At 40.4% G+C, this 18,404-nt stretch overlaps 1 protein-coding gene across 1 annotated transcript in view; it reads right to left on the bottom strand.

The window, feature by feature from the left end:
- The window catches only part of dennd10 (DENN domain containing 10), a 29,825-nt gene extending 11,421 nt beyond the window's left edge, over positions 1-18,404 (bottom strand). The window contains exons 1-8 of the mRNA XM_043712863.1: positions 17,786-18,404; positions 12,584-12,780; positions 12,217-12,296; positions 8,822-8,970; positions 7,003-7,114; positions 6,384-6,484; positions 6,017-6,124; positions 450-544 (exon numbers count right to left, since the gene is read on the bottom strand). Coding sequence (XP_043568798.1) covers positions 450-544; positions 6,017-6,124; positions 6,384-6,484; positions 7,003-7,114; positions 8,822-8,970; positions 12,217-12,296; positions 12,584-12,780; positions 17,786-17,825 — 882 coding nt within the window. The 5' untranslated portion in view covers positions 17,826-18,404. The remainder of the gene's footprint in view (positions 1-449; positions 545-6,016; positions 6,125-6,383; positions 6,485-7,002; positions 7,115-8,821; positions 8,971-12,216; positions 12,297-12,583; positions 12,781-17,785) is intronic.

Genomic DNA, 18,404 nt, shown 5'->3' with positions numbered 1-18,404 from the left:
CCTTGTCTCAGTCAAATCCATCGAACTCAGCACCGCCTTCCTAACCTGCAATCTTCTTCCTGACCTCTCCGCCCCCACCCCAGTCTGACCTATCACCCTCACCTTGACCTCTTTCCACCTATCGCATTTCCGACGCCCCTCCCCCAAGTCCTTCCTCCCTACCTTTTATCTTAGCCTGCTGGACACACTTTCCTCATTCCTGAAGAAGGGCTTAAGCCCAATTCTCCTGTTCCTGCCTGACCTGCTGCGCTTTTCCAGCAACACATTTTCAGCTCTGATCTCCAGCATCTGCAGACCTCACTTTCTCCCCATTCTTCCAGCATAGCCTTATGAACCTAGATCTGCTGGACCTGAGGTAGGGACACTACCATTGTGCCATAAGACCCTCAGAACAATCACTATACACTCTTCAAAGTTCTACAAATAAAGACTTAATGGTAAATAATCACCTTAATCACTTGACCATCTGATTTTTCTGGGTCACTGGCTGATTGAACAATGAATTGCCCAATATCCTTGTGCAGTTTACCCATTGTCATTGATTCTGTGGGAGAGAGATTTTAAACAGTTCACCATTGTCATCAAATTGTAATAATAAAATCAGTAATAATTTCATCCTGCGTTTGCGATTCTCACTGAAGCATTGTTCCTGATGAGTAAGACAATTTACAACAATTAGCTTTGCCAATAAAGTGTGGCAGGGAAATCTTATAGGATGTTGAAGTGATACAAAAAGAGATCGCTATATAGAATATTTAACGTATTGGCGACATATCTTGATTCTCTTGACTAACATCACACATTAATGGCAATGGCATCAACAGTTACTGCAAATATTACAGGTATTCAAAATGGTACAATATTACGCTAACAATAACAGGTTTTTGCAATGCCCTGCAAAGTATAAAGTTACACTTAAACTAATGCTTCAATATCATATCAATATGCTTTTTGTTTACTATTCTTAATCAACAACGTCAAATGGGTCCAAACACTAACAGTACCAGTGAGAGATCTGCAGCCACCAAAATTTACTGTATTAATTTGCTCTGTTCAAATATAAAATAAGCTTTGGAAAAATATAAAGAATTCAACAATTTACAATCTACCTGATAATGGTTATTTGTACAAAATCAATTGTCCCCGGCTCAGTGCTAAATACTACTTGGATGGAAAACTCTTCAACCTCAGTTGCCTCCATGTCAAAACTAAACTGAGTACCAGAGGCCTACAGTATGCAGATGACAGTAGTGCTGTTGCCCACTCTGCCCCAGGTTTGCAAGCTATTTTTGAACTCTTAAATTCAGCATGCATGAGATTTAGCCTGTCCCTAAATGTTGGCAAAATTATTCTCATATCAACCCAGACTTCAGCCAAATATTCCAATTCCTAAAAGGAGAGATTCTGGAATATGTTGAACACTTGCTACACCTTGTCAGCGACAAGGAGACCAAACACCAGATCAGTTCCATCAGTTCAGCTTTCAACAAACTCTGGCACTGAGGTTTGACAACAAAGATCTCTAAGTCAACAAAGTCTCAGTGTATGTGATAATTGTCACCATCACCACATTTCTGTTGTGTAGTGAGTCCTGGACTGTTTATCAGCAACATGTAAGTATGCTAAAGAAACTCCATTAACAATACCTCTATCACATTTTAGGGACTCTGCGAAGGTTATAGAACAAATGCCAGTGGTATGCTGAAGCCAATTTCTGAGCATTCAGGTAAACTTTATACAAAATCAAATGCAATGCACTGGACTCTATATCTTGCTAGCTAAAAGGCGAGGAAATTATTGGAAGAAATTCTAAAGGACTGGCTTAAACAATACTTGGAAAGGCAGGGATTGATCAGGGATAGACTGCACAGATATGTTAGAGCGAAATACTCTCTGACTAATTTTAATGAGCTTTTTGAAAGGATAACTAAATGTATTGATGAAGATCATGCAGTTGATGTTGTTTACATGGACTTCAGTAAGGCCTCTGACAAGGTCCCATATCAAAGCTGGTCCAAAAAATAAGAGTTCATGGAATCCAATGCAAATTAGCATACTGAATCCGAAACTTGCTTACAAATCGGAGGGAAAAGATGATGGTGGAGGATCGATTTTTTTTTGTAATTGGAAGCCTGTGACCAGTGTGTACTACAGGGATTGATGCTGGGATCTTGCTATTTTTTTACATGATTAACGGCTTGGATGTGAATGCGCCAGGTATAATTAGTAATTTTATAGATGACACAAAGTTATGGTGTTGTTGATAGTGAGGAGGATGATCTTGGACTACAATTTGATAATGGTCAGCTGGTAAATTGTGCAGAGCAATGGCAGATGGAATTTAACCCTGATAGTTTTGAGGTGATGCATTTTGGGAGGTCTAATAAGGAAACAGGTAAAAACAAGGGCTGCAGATGCTGGAAACCAGAGTCTAAATTATAGTGGTGCTCGAAAAGCACAGCAGGTCAGGCAGCATCCGAGGAGCAGGAAAATCGACGTTTCGGGCAAAGGCTCTTCATCAGGAATAGGGAATATCTTACACAATGAATGGTAAGTCGCTTGGTGTTCCAAGTCCATGGATCATTGATGATGTCAGCATTTGTAGACAGGTTAGTTAGAAGGCAAATGTGTTGTTCGCCTTCCTTAGTAGAATATAGGAGCACGGAAGTCTTGTGCTACTAAACAAGTATTTTGCATCAGTATTTACTGTGGAAAAGGACATGGAAGACATAGAATGTAGGGAAATACATGGTGACATTTTGAAAAATGTCCATATTACAGAGGAGGAAGTGCTGGGTGTCTTTAAATGCATAAAAGTGGAAAAGTCCCCAAGACCTGATCAGGTGTACCCTAGAACTCTGTGGGAGGTGATTGCTGGGCCTCTTACTGAGGTATTTGTGTTATCAATAGTCACAGGTGAGGTGCTGGAAGATTGGAGGTTGGCTAACATGGTGCCACTGCTTAAGAGAAGTGGTAAGGACAAACCAAGGAACTATAGACCAGTGAGCCTGACGGTGGTGGGCAAGTTGTTGGAGGGAATCCTGAGGAAGGTGGTGGTGGAGGGTTGTTTTTCAGACTGGAAGCCTGTGACCAGTAGAGTGCCACAAGGGTCAGTGCTGGGTCCACAACTTTTCATTATTTCTATAAATGAGTTGGATGTGACCATAAGAGGTACAGTTAGTAAGTTTGCAGATGACACCAAAATTGGAGGTGTAGTGGACAGCGAAGAAGGTTACAACGATTACAACAGGTTCTTGATCAGATGGGCCAATGGCTGAGAAGTGGCAGATGGAGTTTAATTTAGATAAATGTGAGGTGCTGCATTTTGGGAAAGCAAATCTTAGCAGGACTTATACCCTTAATGGTAAGGTCCTAGGGAGTGTTGCTAAACAAAGAGACCTTGGAGTGCAGGTTCATAGCTCCTTGAAAGTGGAGTTGCAGGTAGATAGGATAGTGAAAGCGGCATTTGGTATGCTTTCCTTTATTGGTCAGAGTATTGAACACAGGACTTGGGAGGTCAGGGAGAAGTTTTGGCTTTACAGGATATTGATTAGGCAATTCTAGTCTCCTTCCTACCAGAAAGATGTTGTGAAACTTGAAAGGTTCAGAAAAGATATACAAGGATGTTGTCAGGGTTGGAGGATTTGAGCAAAAGGGAGATGTTGAATAGGCTAGGGCTGTTTTGCCTGGAGTGTTGGAGGCTGAGGGGTGACATTATAGAGGTGTATAAAATCATGAGGGACGTGGATAGGATAAATAGACAGTCTTTTCCCTGGGATGAGGGAGTCCAGATCTAGAGGGTATAGGTTTAGGGTGAGAGGGGAAAGATATAAAAGAGACCTCAGGGGCAACTTTTTCACACACACGGTGGTGTGTGTATGGAATGAGCTGCCAGAGGAAGTGATGGAGGCTGGTACAATTACAACATTTAAAAGGCATTTGGATTGGTTTATGAATAAGAAGAGTCTGGAGGGATATGGGCCAGGTGCTGGCAGGTGGGATTAGATTGGGTTGAGATATCTGGTCAGCATGGACGAGTTGGACCGAAGAGTCTGTTTCTGTGCTGTTCATCTCTATGACTCTATAACTTTATAAAATATTAGTTAGGCCACAGATGGAATACTGTGTGCAGTTCTGGTGACCACACTATTGGAAGAACATGATTTCACTGAAGAGGGTGCCGAAGAGATTCACCAGGATACTATTTGGAATGAAAAGTCTCAATTATGAGGAGAGACAGGATAGGCTGAGTTTGTTTTCCTTTGAGCAGAGAATGCGGAGAGGTATACAATATATGAGAAACAAAAACAGTAGATTGTAAGACTCTTTTCCCCTTGACAGACATGTTTAAGACCAGAGGGCCTAAGTTTAAGGAGAGGAATAAGTGATTTAGAGGAAATGGGAACAGTTCCTTTCTAACTAAAAGGGTGATAGAATTATAAAATGTGCTACCTGAGAGGGATGATGGAGGCAGGTACTCTTGCAATAATTAAGAGGCATCTGGATGAGTAGGGCATAGTAGGCTAAGAACCAACTGCAGATAAGTAAGATTAATGTAGTTTGGTGTTTGTTGGTTGCCATAGACATGGTAGGCTGAAGGGCCTGTTTCTATGCTGTATCACTCTATGACTATGACATTATCTCTCCTGTCAGATTTTCTTTTCTCAACTCTCACACCTGCAGCATTCCAGGGGATGGTGAAGAAAATGCTACAAAGTCACTTTGAAGCTTTCTTTGAAATATGACAGCATTGGCATCAATGACTAGGAGGAACTCGCTAGACATTGTTCAAAATGACACAAGCAAGTTGCATCATCTGTGATTGCTAATGCTACAATAATGAGGCAGTGAAGAAAGCAAATTCAGCATTCTGGATCCCATTACCTCATGGACATCATGACCAGATTGAGATTCAACCTTTTCATATGTGAAGTCACTACAGAATGGGGGAGGTGGTAGCATACTGGTAATGTCGTCAGGCCAGAAATCAATGGCCAAAGATTCCACTACCCCTCCTCCCCTCCAACCTGACTAAAATGTCCAGGAGGAGCTCTTGTATGGGAATTTAAGGGACAATTGACAAGTTACCTCATCATAGCCTGGTCCAGAAGATTATATTACATGAAATCCATGGGAAATTGGATACAAAATTAGCTTGGTCGTAGGAGACATAGGAGAGCTGTGGAGGGTATTTTTCTGAGATCTGTGATCAGTGGTGTTTTGCAAGGATCAGCGCTGAGACCTCTGTGATTTGTTTGTTATATATACAAATGATTTGGAAGCAAATGTAGAGGGTCTGATTAGTAAGTTTGCAGATGATGTGAAAATTGATGGAGTTGTAGATAGTGAGGCAGGTTATCAAAGGATACAGCAGGGTATAGATGAGTTGGATAGCTGGGAAGAAAAATGGTAGATGGAGTTTAATCTGGACAAATTTGAGATGATGCACTTTAGGAGGTTAAATAGCAAGACCTTTAGGAGCATTGGTATACAGAGGGATCTTCCACAGCTCCCTGAAAGTAGCAATGCAAGTGCATAAGGTGGTAAAGAAGGCAAACAGCATGCTTGCCTGAATGATTAGGGCACTGACCGTGAAAATTGGCAAGACATGTTGCACCTGTGTAACTTTAGTTACACCACATTTAGATATTGTGTGTAGTTCTTTTCGCCACACTATAGGAAAGATGTGGAAGCTTTGGAGAGGGTGCAAAACAGTTTTACAAGGAAGTTGCCTGGATTGGAGTGTATTAGCTCTTAGGAGAGCTTTGGACAAACTTGGATTGTATTCGCTAGAATGTCGGAGGTGACCAGAAGTATATAAAATTATGAAAGGCATGGATAGGATTGTTAATTGGAGTCTCTTTCTGAAGATGGAAATGTCAAATACTAAAGGACATTGGTTTAAGGTGAGAGCTGAAAGTGTACAGGTAGTGTAGGTCAGTGAGTAAAGGGATGATAGATCACAGAATGATAGTAAAACAAAATATGTAGTGAAGTACTAAAGTGCCATTGATACCTTGAGCATGTTGGGCAACAACGATCTCACTTTCCACCAGGTTCACAAACACATCGTAGATGTCTAGGCGGTCAGTCACCTTTAAGTCTGTGAAACCAGCTACATACCCTGTGTGTTGAAGTGAAAACAATTCTTAGAACTGTCATTAAACACTAGAGGTATATACTCTGTTACAGGGGAAAAGCCATCAATGTTTGCCAGCAGATGGATCGATAGTTGGTAATTTGCAACCACTTTATACATCCCAGAATTAGACAAAGGGATTTTATTATTGAGTGACAAAGTTCCAGGTGAAATTAGATATTGCAGGAGTAGCACAGCAAAAAGTGATTTAATTGTGGATTTGAAAAAGAAACAGTATTCCTACCAGCACAAGTCTTCAAGGCCTCTAGTTCATTTTGATTTAAATGCACATAAGGATGAAGTATTGACCAATCCTGCCTATGCCAAGCTAATGTAGGCAAGGTCCTGGAATATAAAGTAAAATGAATATCTGTCACAATTCGCAGTCACCACACTTTGAAATGACAAACTTTTAAAGAACAGAGAATTAAAGCCAGTGATTTTGCTTTGTTCTTCCTGGCTTCTCTGCAAGGGCAAGAGTCAAGGATCTACCAGAAAAGGCCATTTTTCCAGTTATTAGCTTCAAGATGATACATTGTGTCACTATCACAAAAACTACACCAAATAGATTGAAGTGGGTTCAAGAAGACAGCGCATTACCACTTTGTCAAAGATAATAGGGAAAGCAATAAATGCATATCCACCCAAGGACATTCCGGTGTCATAAATGATTTTTAAAATGTGTCTCCATTTAGTGTGGCTCAGCATTTTCCATTAAAATCGCAGGACAGGGTTCAGAGATAAAGCAATGGAAATAGCAATATCTGGTTATCATGGCATCCAAAGTAGGAAGTTTAGAAGATGTAGACAATATCATGCAAATGCAGTGAAACACTATGTGCCATCCCATGTATTGTTTTTACCTGGTAAACTCCTGCAATGCTTCTATGCGTGGGTGGTAGACCACAATTCTCCTCTTCAACAGAAGTGCAGTATACAGGATAATAGTTTCCATTCCAAACTGATTTACTACATCTGGTAAAGAAAAATGCATTTCACTGGAGACAAAAAAAATCCTACTTTGTTTCACAACATAATCACTTTACTGCATACGGTGATTTTATTCCCTTAAGAGAACCATTTCACACCAACATGACTTTCACTTTGTGTGGAGTTCATAGAATCTTGACAGTGCAGATAATGGCTATTTGGCCCATTGAGTTTGCACTGATCTGCAATACTCATAACCCTGCATTTACTGTAGCTAATCCATCTTACCTACATATTTCTGAACTGTGGGAAGAAACTGAAGCACCGGCGGAAATCCACACAGACAGTCACCACAGACTGGCATCAGACTCTGGTCCCTTGCATTGTGAGGCTGCAGTGCTAACTACTGTGCAACTGTGTTACTCAGTTATCTGGTTTCAGTGAAGGATTGAATTGAGGAATAACTATTTCAGGCCAAAGTGAACTATACTCACAACTTATGGTTGCTGTTCATTTTCTCTGCTTAAATATCTGCATATGTGGAAGTCTAGTGCGGTCAGAGTTGAGTTAATCTACAATGTTCTCCATAGTCATGTGACACTTGCTGCTACATTAAGAATTGTGATTTTTTTCCAAGTCTTTCATGAAGATGTATGCAACAGTGGAAGACTATCATTTATTACATAATTGTCCATGAAAAGGTGATGGTGACCCACCAGACTGGGTAAGAGCAGCAGATCTCCTTTCTTAAAAGATATTGGTGAACCTGACAGCTTTTCAAACATTATTCACAAATACTGGTGGTTTGTTTTTAAATGTCTAAATTAATTGAATTTAAATCCCAAAGCTGCCATGATGACATTTGAACTTGAGTTTCTGGATTATTATCCAGAATTAACCATTATTAACCACTATGCTATAGAATCCCTAGGTGAATGTGCGTGTCAGAGAGGTACCAGTGAACAGCTGAGGGTTATCTACTTTCAAGAGACCGCTGTGTGCAAAATGAAAATAAGAACAGCTACTGAACAATGGAAAATAGATCATCATATGTAAAATAATTAAGTTAAAATGAATTCAGTAGAAAATGAAACAATTCTGCCATAAGATATAAGTACATTTGGAGTAGATAGAAATATAGAAATAAGTGAAGGAGTTAGGCTGTTTGGCCCTTCAAGCCTGCACCACCATTCAATATGGTCACGGCTGATCATGCAATTTCAGTATCCCACTCCTATTTTCTCTCCATACCCTTTAACTGTAAGGGCAACATCCAGCTCCCTCTTGAATACATCAAACAATCTGACCCCAATAGCTACGTTAGAGAATTCCACAGGTTCACAACTCTGAGTGAAGAAATTCTTCCTCATCTCAGTCCTGAATGGATTACCCATTACCGTGACCCCTAGTTCTGGAATTATTCAACAACTTTCTACATCTTTCTTTCTACATCTAGCCTGTCCAGCCCCAGATGTCCCACTATTTGTGATAATTACAAACTACCATTTTTTACACAATAGCTTATTATATCAATGATGTAAAGATCTGCTTGGCATCGGACCAAAGCATTAACTCTGTTTTCTCATTACAGATGCTGCCAGATCTGCTGTGTTTTTCCAACAATTTTTGTTTTTGTTCATGCATAATGTAAGTGACCATATTTGCTCAATCATGACATCAACCAGATTGAATACTTCAAAAGGAAACTTATGTTTATGTAAATCCTTAAGCATAACAGGTTTTTGTGTTTACCTTTAATGGATCCAGCAAGGTATGCTTTTCTTGCATCATAATCCTTCATAAGAAATGACCCATTCTCTTCACTTTGACAGATGCCATTAGTAAGAACAGAAATGTAACCTTCCATCATTTTGGCTGGGCTACCATATTTCATGTATATCCTTCAGAAATATTAACATCATTAAAGTTGATAATCACCTTTATATAAAGAAATATGTTTGTTTTTAATGACTGTTATGCTATTGAAATATATAGAAAGATATTAACTTTCTCATTTAGAAAGGTTTCTTTTTCAAGTGAATATCACTTTTCGGAACACAGATTAATATTTCAAAATTGCCAAACACAACAATATTTTCGGATTCAAGTTTCTGACTCTGGAGTTGGGCTTTCTTTATCCCACATACTGCTTAGTTAAAATCATGGAATTTCCTCCATAACTGCAGAATAAGAACTTCAGCTGTTAAAGATGTCAGTTCATCACCACCATCTCAAGGGCAATTAGGAATGGGCAATATTGCAGGCCTTGCCAATTTCACAAAAATCCCATGAATAAACACAAAATACCATCAGGCATGTGCATTTCAATCCCAGATTGTATTGATTTAAGTATTATTGGTACAATAAAACATATTATACATCTAATTCAGAAACCTACAATATCATTATGTTGTAATAAATAATATGGTGTGTAGAGAATAGAATAAGTGACTGTCTCGTTATTATGAAGATGTGGGTGTACCTTTTAAGAGAGTTAAAAGCAGCAGAACTAGCAGATACAGCACCAAGTGTTCTCAACAAGGTAACAATGTAACACAGGGTCGAACAACTCGATTAGCTCATTGCTTGGAGACAAAAACCAATTCGAATTCGGCCAATCAGTTTAAATTATACCCGAAAAAATACCAATTTCCAATCAAGTTTGAATTGAGTATGTTGACAATCTTAAAAGCCAATGATAGAATCCAATGCTCTGGGGTATAAGACGGGGGGAATTGAACAGTTGGGAGGAGAACTGCCAAGTCCTAGCATGTAACAGACTGCTTGAAAAAAATTTCTCTTAAAAGTACCTTTTCGATCAGTAACCTGTGCCGCAGAAATTCCTAACAAGGAGAAAAGAGGACACAGGAAGATCCGAAGACAAGAACCTAAAGCTGCCTGGTTTTGAGATAAGAAGTGATGTTTTATAAGTCTTAATTGGGAGTTTTATCGGAATAGTATAATAAAAGGGAAGGTAACAGATAGGTTAAAATAAAGAATGGTAAATACTTGTTAGTTAATTTTACTCTGTTATACTTTAAGAAATAAATTTGTTAATTTTTACTTAGTTCTTGGCCACTCGAAGTTTTACAGATTACTGCGTGGGATAAATCTTTTCTGTGTTGCTGGTTTTAAATTAAGCAGGAGAATTTACTCTGTGTTGTGATACTCGTAAAGCCATAATAAACTGCATTACACAGGATAGCAGTGCAAAAATTACTCAGATACTATTGCCAAATCATGATATCAATCAGTATCAATGTGTCCTTACCTAATGCAGGCTTGAAGTTAGGTAAAACTCCAATGGTGCACAGCATTAGGAACCTTGGATCCAAAATTATCAGTTCTGCCAGGTAGGTTACATCTACTACATATCTTGTTTCAAAGTACCATTTTCTGCATCGCAAAATATTAGTTTATTAAATAAAGCTACCTAATTTGTATTTTAATGAACCAATACTATTTGGTTCCATTGTCTCTTTAGGAAGCCTGCATATAAATGTACCACTTGCACACAGAAAACAATGGTCTGATAATTGTGGGTTGCAGGAATGGTGTGAATGAGGTTGAAAGCAGTCAAAGAATTCAGTAAAATCAGGAAGTTCTGCTCATATGACCTCATCAGCGTGTTATAATTTTGCCTCCTGACCAGCAGATAATTAGCCATTAAGCCTGGTCACTAAGCAGTCAACTGCAACTGTCATTGGAGGGGGAGGGGGGGGTCTCAGTTCCTTTAAGAGTCAGATCCCCACCCCCTTCCTTGTGAGCCGCCAGTCAATCACAGGGTTGGCAAATCTTATGATACCCACTACTAGGACTGAAGTCAGTCCTGAATGGTGAAAAAAGTGGATGCCCAAGAATGAAGGGTGGTGTGTAGGGCTTATTGGGACCTGGTATGCAGGCCCTTGCATTATTGTGGTAGGGAGGGGTGGTTATTGAAAATGCAATGGAGGAAGGTCTGACAGTAGCTTTTGCCTCCAGGGTCACTGGGGTCCTAAACAGCAAAGTCCTTCCTACCTAAGCCCAAAAGGGGACTCGTCTTTTACGTTGTGACCTACCTGTGTAGTGTAAGGATGCCTTCCATTTAAGAACCTCAGTGGAGGACTTTTGGACGGAACCACCCTCGACATTCCATGTCCCTGACATAATCAGAGATTTCAAGAATGAACTCCATCCCCAGCTTTCTCTTCCAATTTTATGTCCCCCCTTAACTCTTCCCAGCTTGCTCCTAAGGGTGAAATGTGATTCCGCCCAAGGAGTGCTGAGGGAGCTATTTACTTCTCAAAGCCTTGAGCTCCTATCTCTGCTTTACGGCTGAGTTTCCTAATATTTGGGAAACCAGTTAGTTAACTTCAAGTTGGAATCCCATTGTATTGTAGGAGCTCAATAAATATATTAATAAGCATCTCACTTTGTTATGTCAGTGGAGACAGATGCACCAAAATCTGTCACTCTAAAACTAAAACTAACAGTGGATGCAACACAGTATGTTAGGGTAAGGTTAAGTGTCTTTCGCTATGTAACTATTCTTAACCTGTTTCTGCTATTAGTTTTCAATGTACCCCTTTTCAAGGACAGGCATATCCTGCCCAACATATATCCCTTAACCACAATCATTAAAAGAGACTATAATCATAATTTTACCTCTTGTCATTCAGACTGAGCAAGTTGACTGTCTTGCTTCCTACATTCTATCATTGAAACACTTATGAAAAGTTCATTATGTGTAAAATATTTCTTTAGGATGTCCTGAGGTCAGGAAAGTTCCTCAGCAACTTATCCCCTGAGGAAGTTGTTTAAATATTTTATTTTTTCTTTGCATGTAAACTGGTAAGTTGTAATTATTTTAGCTATGAGCCACTGAGCATTTGAAATGTCCAGGGCAAAATAGTACAGATGATGGTTTAGTGGTAATGTCACTGGACTGTAATACAGAGGAGCAAAAATGTGTCCAAACTGTAAAGCTAGACTCAGTAATGTCCATCAAGAAACTATCATCGATTTGATTTAAAAGAGCAATCTGCTTCAAATGTTGACCTTGCCAATGATGACCATATCCCATGAAAGCCATTACATGTAAAACCTTCACCTAGATCCATAAAGAGTTCAATATAATGTGTAATGTGATCTCAGAATTTATAACTCACCTACATAATACTCTCCCAAATGATGCATATTTCTCAGGATTAAAGTCTTTGGCAGTCAGAACTATAGAAAAATGGGTCACCTATGATAAGAATGAAAAATAAGATACAACTAATATTTAATGCTCATCATTGTCACAATTAGAGTTCTATTTCAATTCCTAACTCTTACGCAAAATTAGAAATAGAACTTAAGAATGCAATTTGATATGGCTATAATATCATATAGTTCTCCATATTCATGCTGCCTTATTATATAGTATTGACATTACAGAAATGTGGTATGTGGCACATGGAAACTGAGATTGAGAGCAAGGAAGAGAAGAAAGTCTGGCCTCAGATTAAAACAAATCCATAAAGCGTTGTATACCTTTGACAATGTGGTGGGATCCTGGACTTGTATGGTTGTGATATAATACCAGGTTCTTTTGAACTGGCCAAAGACAAAGGTGTGAAGAACATCATTTTCATCAGAAAGGCAGCATTTCCTCAAAAGCAGCTCACGGAATTCTGTTGTGACAGTAGGATAGCACCACACCCACAGTGCATCACCATTTGTGTCTTTTTCTAAGGAAGGAAGGACATTCATTATAAGAGTGTGAAAGAGCACTACTGAAGTTGTAAAAATGCATTTTATATAATGTGGAGGAGCTGGTGTTGGACCGGAGTGGACAAATTTAACAATCATACAACACCAGATTATAGTCCCACAGGTTTATCTGGAAGCACTAACTTTTGGAGTGCTGCTCCTTCATTAGATGGTTGTCCACCTGATGAAGGAACAGCGCTCTGAAAGCTGCTGCTTTCAAATAAACCTGTTAGACTATAATCTGGTGTTGTGTGATTTTTTAACTTTGCATTTTATATAAACTCTTGTCAGGAAATTCATCTTTAAAGCAGTAGCTCCACATTCCACAATGATATGCTTTTAAAAATCAATATGCTGTGAAGAATTAAATGCATGTCCATAATGATTATTACCAAGTTAAAAAATCACACAACACCAGGTTATAGTCCAATAGGTTTAATTGGAAGCACACTAGCTTTCGAAGCGACGCTCCTTCATCAGGTGATAGTGGAGGGCTCGATCGTAACACAGAATTTATAACAAAAATTTGCAGTGTCATGTAACTGAAATTATACATTGAAAAATTGATTGTCTGTTAAGCCTTTCATCTGTTAGAATACAGTGATAGTTTCACTTCTTTCATGTGTAAATCACAAAACCTTTTTTTTAAAGCAGCATTCTCGGGTTAGCTGTTAACAATGGTGATAGCTAGACAATATGTTGAAGGTGTTAGCCCCCTGTGTTTGTCTATGACCTGATGTTTAGATTGATTCTAATCTAAAAAGGTCTATGACCTGATGTTTAGATTGATTCTAATCTAAAAAGTGAGATCACAGAGATTTACATAAATTCATGCAGTTTTTGAGTTTAGAGTTCTACATGAATATATGCAGTTTTTGAGCAAAGTGTAATGTAACTCTGCAAGTACAAATTCACCCCACAAAATATATGTGTGCATGTGGGTCTGTGTCTGTCTGGGTTGGGGGTTGTGAGTGTAAGAAAATGTGTGTGTGTATAGTGAGTGCAGAGTGTCTTAAGTCTGTGAGGGGGTGCATGTGTGAGCGTGGCAGTGTGTGTGTGTCTATAAGGGTGTGTGTGGGTGTCTGTGTGCACATCTGTATGTACCTGTTTGTGTGTAGTGTAATGGTGATCACCTGTAATGTGACATGAACCCAAGGTCCCGGTTGAGGCCCTCCCTATGGGTACCGAACTTAGCTTTTAGCCTCTGTTCGGCCACTTTCCTCTGCTGCCTGTCCCGAAGTCCATCTTGGAGGATGGTTACCCGAAGGTCCGAGGCTGAATGTCCTGGACAACTGAAGTGTTCCCCAACTGGGAGGGAACCCTCCTGTCTGTTGATTGTTGTGCAGTGACCATTCATCCGTTGTTGTAGCCTTTGCTCGGTTTCCCCGATGCCTCCGGGCATCCTTGCCTGCAACGTATAAGATAGACAACGTTGGCTGAGTCACATGAGTACCTGCCATGTACATGGTGGGAGGTGTTCCCATTCGTAATAGTGGTATCTATGTCCACAATCTGACATGTCTTGCAGCGTCCACCATGACAGGGTTGCATAGAGTTGTCCTGAGAGCCGGGCAGTTTGCTACGAACAATGATCTGTTTGAGGTTTGGCGGTTGTTTAAAGGCAAGTAGTGGAGGTGTGGGGAAGGTCTTGGTGAGGTGCTCATCATCATTGATAATGTGATGCAGGTCACGAAGAACATGGCGTAATTTTTCAGCCCCTGGGAAGTACTGAACAACGAAGGGTACCCTGTCAATTGCAGCCCGTGTCTGTCTCCTGAGGAAGTCATTATGGTTCATTGCTGATTTACACATGAAAGAAGTGAAACTATCACTGTATTCTAACAGATGAAAGGCTTAACAGACAATCAATTTTTCAATGTATAATTTCAGTTACATGACACTGCAAATTTTTGCTATAAATTCTGTGTGTTAGGATTGAGCCCTCCACTACCACCTGATGAAAGAGCATCACTCCGAAAGCTTCCAGTTAAACCTGTTGGACTATAACCTGGTGTTGTGTGATTTTTAACTTTGTACACCCCAGTCCAACACCGGCATCTCCAAATCATGATTATTACCAATTTTTATAGCACATTACAAAGCATCCTATCCAGAAGCATCACAGCTTAGTATGGCAACTGCTCTGCCCAAGACTAAAATAAATTATAGACAGTTGTGAATGCAGCCAAGTCCATCACACAAATCTGCCTCCCAGGTTGTACAGGACATTGGTGAGGCCTCTTCTGGAATATTGTGTCCAGTTCTGGTCTCCCAGTTTTTGGAAGAATATCATTAAGCTGGAGAGGGTTCAGAATAGATTTACCAGGATGTTGCCAGGTCTGGAATGTTTGTTATATAGAAAGGCTGGATAGGCTGGGACTTTTATCACTTTAGTGCAGGAAGTTCAAGAAGTGACCTGGTAGAAATATACAAAATGATGAGAGGTACAGGTAGAATTAATGGTAGTTGTCTTTTCTCTAGAATAGGGGATTTCAAGGGCAGGAAGCACATTTTAAGATGAGAGGAGAGAGATTTTTAAAAATGTGCGAGGCAAATTCTTTCCACAGAAGTTGGTTCACATGTGGCATGAACTTCCTGAAGAAGTGATGGATGTGGGTACAATTTAAAAGGTTCAAAAGAGATAAGTACATGAACAGGATAGGTTTGGAAGGATATGGGCCAGGTGGGATTAGTTCAATTTGGATTATGTTTGGCATGGACTGGTTGGATTGAAGGGTTTGTTTCCATGTATGACTCTATGACTCCATCTATATTTCATGCTTTCTCGAGAAAGCAGTGAACATAATCAAAGACCCCTCCCACCCCGGTTATACTTTCTTCCACCTTCTTTAGCGGGCAGAAGAGACAAACATTTGAAAACATGTACCAATAGATGCAAGAGCAGCTTTTTCCCCATTTATCAGACTTTTGAACAGACCTCTCATATATTAAAGTTGATCTTTCTCTGTAACATTGTATTCTGCATCCTGTTCTGTTACCATGATGTACTTATGTATGCTATAATTTGCCTGGATAGCATGAAAAACAATACTTTCACTGTTTCTCTGTACATGTGACAATAATCAAATCAAATATCATATGGAAGAATTAATGAATGTACTGAAAGGACTCTATACAACCATATTGAGACTCTTTTTAATGGTTATCTATGCACAATTTACTAGGAACTTACAGTCTCAGGACTTCTCTGGTGTCTTTAACAATGAAGCGTCCACCAAATGCGAACACACAAGTATGATTTTGTGTTTGAACAGGGCTATGAGCTACAAAAGATCACTCTTCCGTGCCTCTGCCGCATTTGTTCCCAGGATGACCAATTCCATCTTAGAAAATCCCTGAAGACTGCAATCTTCCCTCCCACGTGGTCAATGATCTCCTCCACTTCCTGCACCCCTGCCCTTGAACCCCACCCCTCTCAATGCAGCAAGGACAGAACCCCATGGTCCTCACCCTCCACCCCACCAACCTCCATATACATTGCATCATCCTCCACCACTTCTGCCACCTACAAACAGACCCCACCACTAGGGATATATTTCTCTCCCCACCCCTATCAGCATTCTGGAGAGACCATTCCTTCCACGTCTCCCTTGTTAGATCCATGCCCCCAACCAGCCCTCACCCCACTCCCGGCACCTTTCTCTGCCACCGCAGGAAGTGTAAAACCTGCACTAATACCTCCCCCCTCACCTCCAAGGCCCTAAAGGATCCTTCTACATCCAACAGAAATTTACCTGTACCTCCACAGATAATCATCTGCTGTATCCTTTGCACCTGATGTAGTCTCCTGTACATCGGGGAGACAGGACACCAACTTGCGGGTCATTTCAGAGAACATCTCTGGGACACCCGCGCCAACCAACCCCACTACCATGTGGCTGATCACGTCAATTCCCCCTCACACTCCGCCAAGGACATGCAGGTCCTCGGCCTCCTCCATCGCCAAACCCTAACCATCCGACACCTGGAGGAAGAACGCCTCATCTTCTGCCTTGCAACCCTACAACCACACAGGATTAATGTAGATTTCACCAGTTTCCTCATTTCCCCATCCCTCACCTTATCCCAGTCCCAAGTCTCCAACTCATCAACCTCCCCTTGACCTGTGCATAGTCTTTCCTATCTATCTACTTCACCCTCCTCTCTGCCCTATTACCTTCTCCCCCACATTCACCTACCCATGGCATGCCCATCTACCTTCCCCCAAGCCTGTCCCCCCACACCCCTCCATTTATCTCAACTCCCAGGCCCAAAAGCCTCATTCCTGATGAAGGGCTTATGCCCGAAACGTCGATTATCAGATGCTGCCTGACCTGCTGCGCTTTTCCAGCACCACACTCTCGACTATGAGCTACAAAAGTCAATCTATGACAACCTTTATCAATTACTTTGTTTTGCACTAAGGGAAGAAAGGCAATTTTTTAAAGAGCGATGGCATCTTGTAGAATTGCACAATCCTGGGGTCGGGGAGACATCAGATCAGTTAGTCGGGAGAAATGGAGGATCGAGTGCTGTTCCGCGAATTAGTACTAAGTTTTACGGTCCTCTTGACCACGTCAATGTCTCGTTTTCTCTCCGAGACAGAGATCGATAAAGCTGCCGGAACAGGCCCTCAATCCTCGGTATAAATCTGCACCATGTGACCAAATAGGAAATATGGAAATCCCATGTTTAACATAAATGTTTACAATTGATCAACTGCTTCGATGTCGGAGACAAAACGCGTAGGTCATATATGCGAATGTGTTTACAATTAAATAATAAAATTTGCAGAATGTAACCTATATTAAACTGGATATTTCTTGAAGCTGGTACAACGTACACAAGGGGAAAAGACAGGCCGAAGTGCGAAATGTATAAACGTAAAAAAATGGGATAGCAGCATCTATCATTCGGCACTCTTAGGACAACGCAGGATGTCAGTGTACATTACAATCCCGATTCCTGACTGCGGACTCTTACCGACCAGCCCCACACTCAGCATCAGAGGTGTCTCAGCCATGGTCTGTCCAACGCGTCAGCAGCTCCGTTACTATAAATGAATGTGGAAACACTCCCTCCGAATATATCTTCAACAGGAATTGAACAATAAATCACTACAGACTGAAATGAAACTGTTGCTGTACTTTGCCAATTGTAGCTATCACTGAGGTTCTCTAGTGATACAATGTCTGATACAATGTAACTATTAATGCAACCACTTGTTCATGTCAGTTATTTTCAACAATGCAGGTTGTCATTAAAGTTAATGCAACCTTACTACAACTGTTACTCTCACTTTTTTTTTATTTCGGAAGGGGTGATTTTTCGGTCAAAAATGCAAACAACTTTTCCGCACTGTAATCTTTCAGGACCTCTGGCTTCACATTAAAAACTGTCCGGCTGTCACTAAGGGATTGTGCAAAGATTGAGCTGGCCGGACGGAGACGTGCAAAGAATGGTACTGCATATGCTTAACGACTGAAGCCTTCACGACAACAGGATATTTTGAACTTTGCTTCCTGTTTGAGGAATCTTATAAAGACTATTCGGAATCGAAATTGAAATTGGAATCGAAATTGTGTAAATAAGCTTTTTTTTA

Source organism: Chiloscyllium plagiosum, chromosome 22 (assembly GCF_004010195.1).
Source record: "Chiloscyllium plagiosum isolate BGI_BamShark_2017 chromosome 22, ASM401019v2, whole genome shotgun sequence".
Classification (NCBI taxonomy): Eukaryota; Metazoa; Chordata; class Chondrichthyes; order Orectolobiformes; family Hemiscylliidae; genus Chiloscyllium; species Chiloscyllium plagiosum.
Note: the sequence above shows the minus strand (reverse complement) of the source record. Positions and strands in the feature narration are given on the sequence as shown.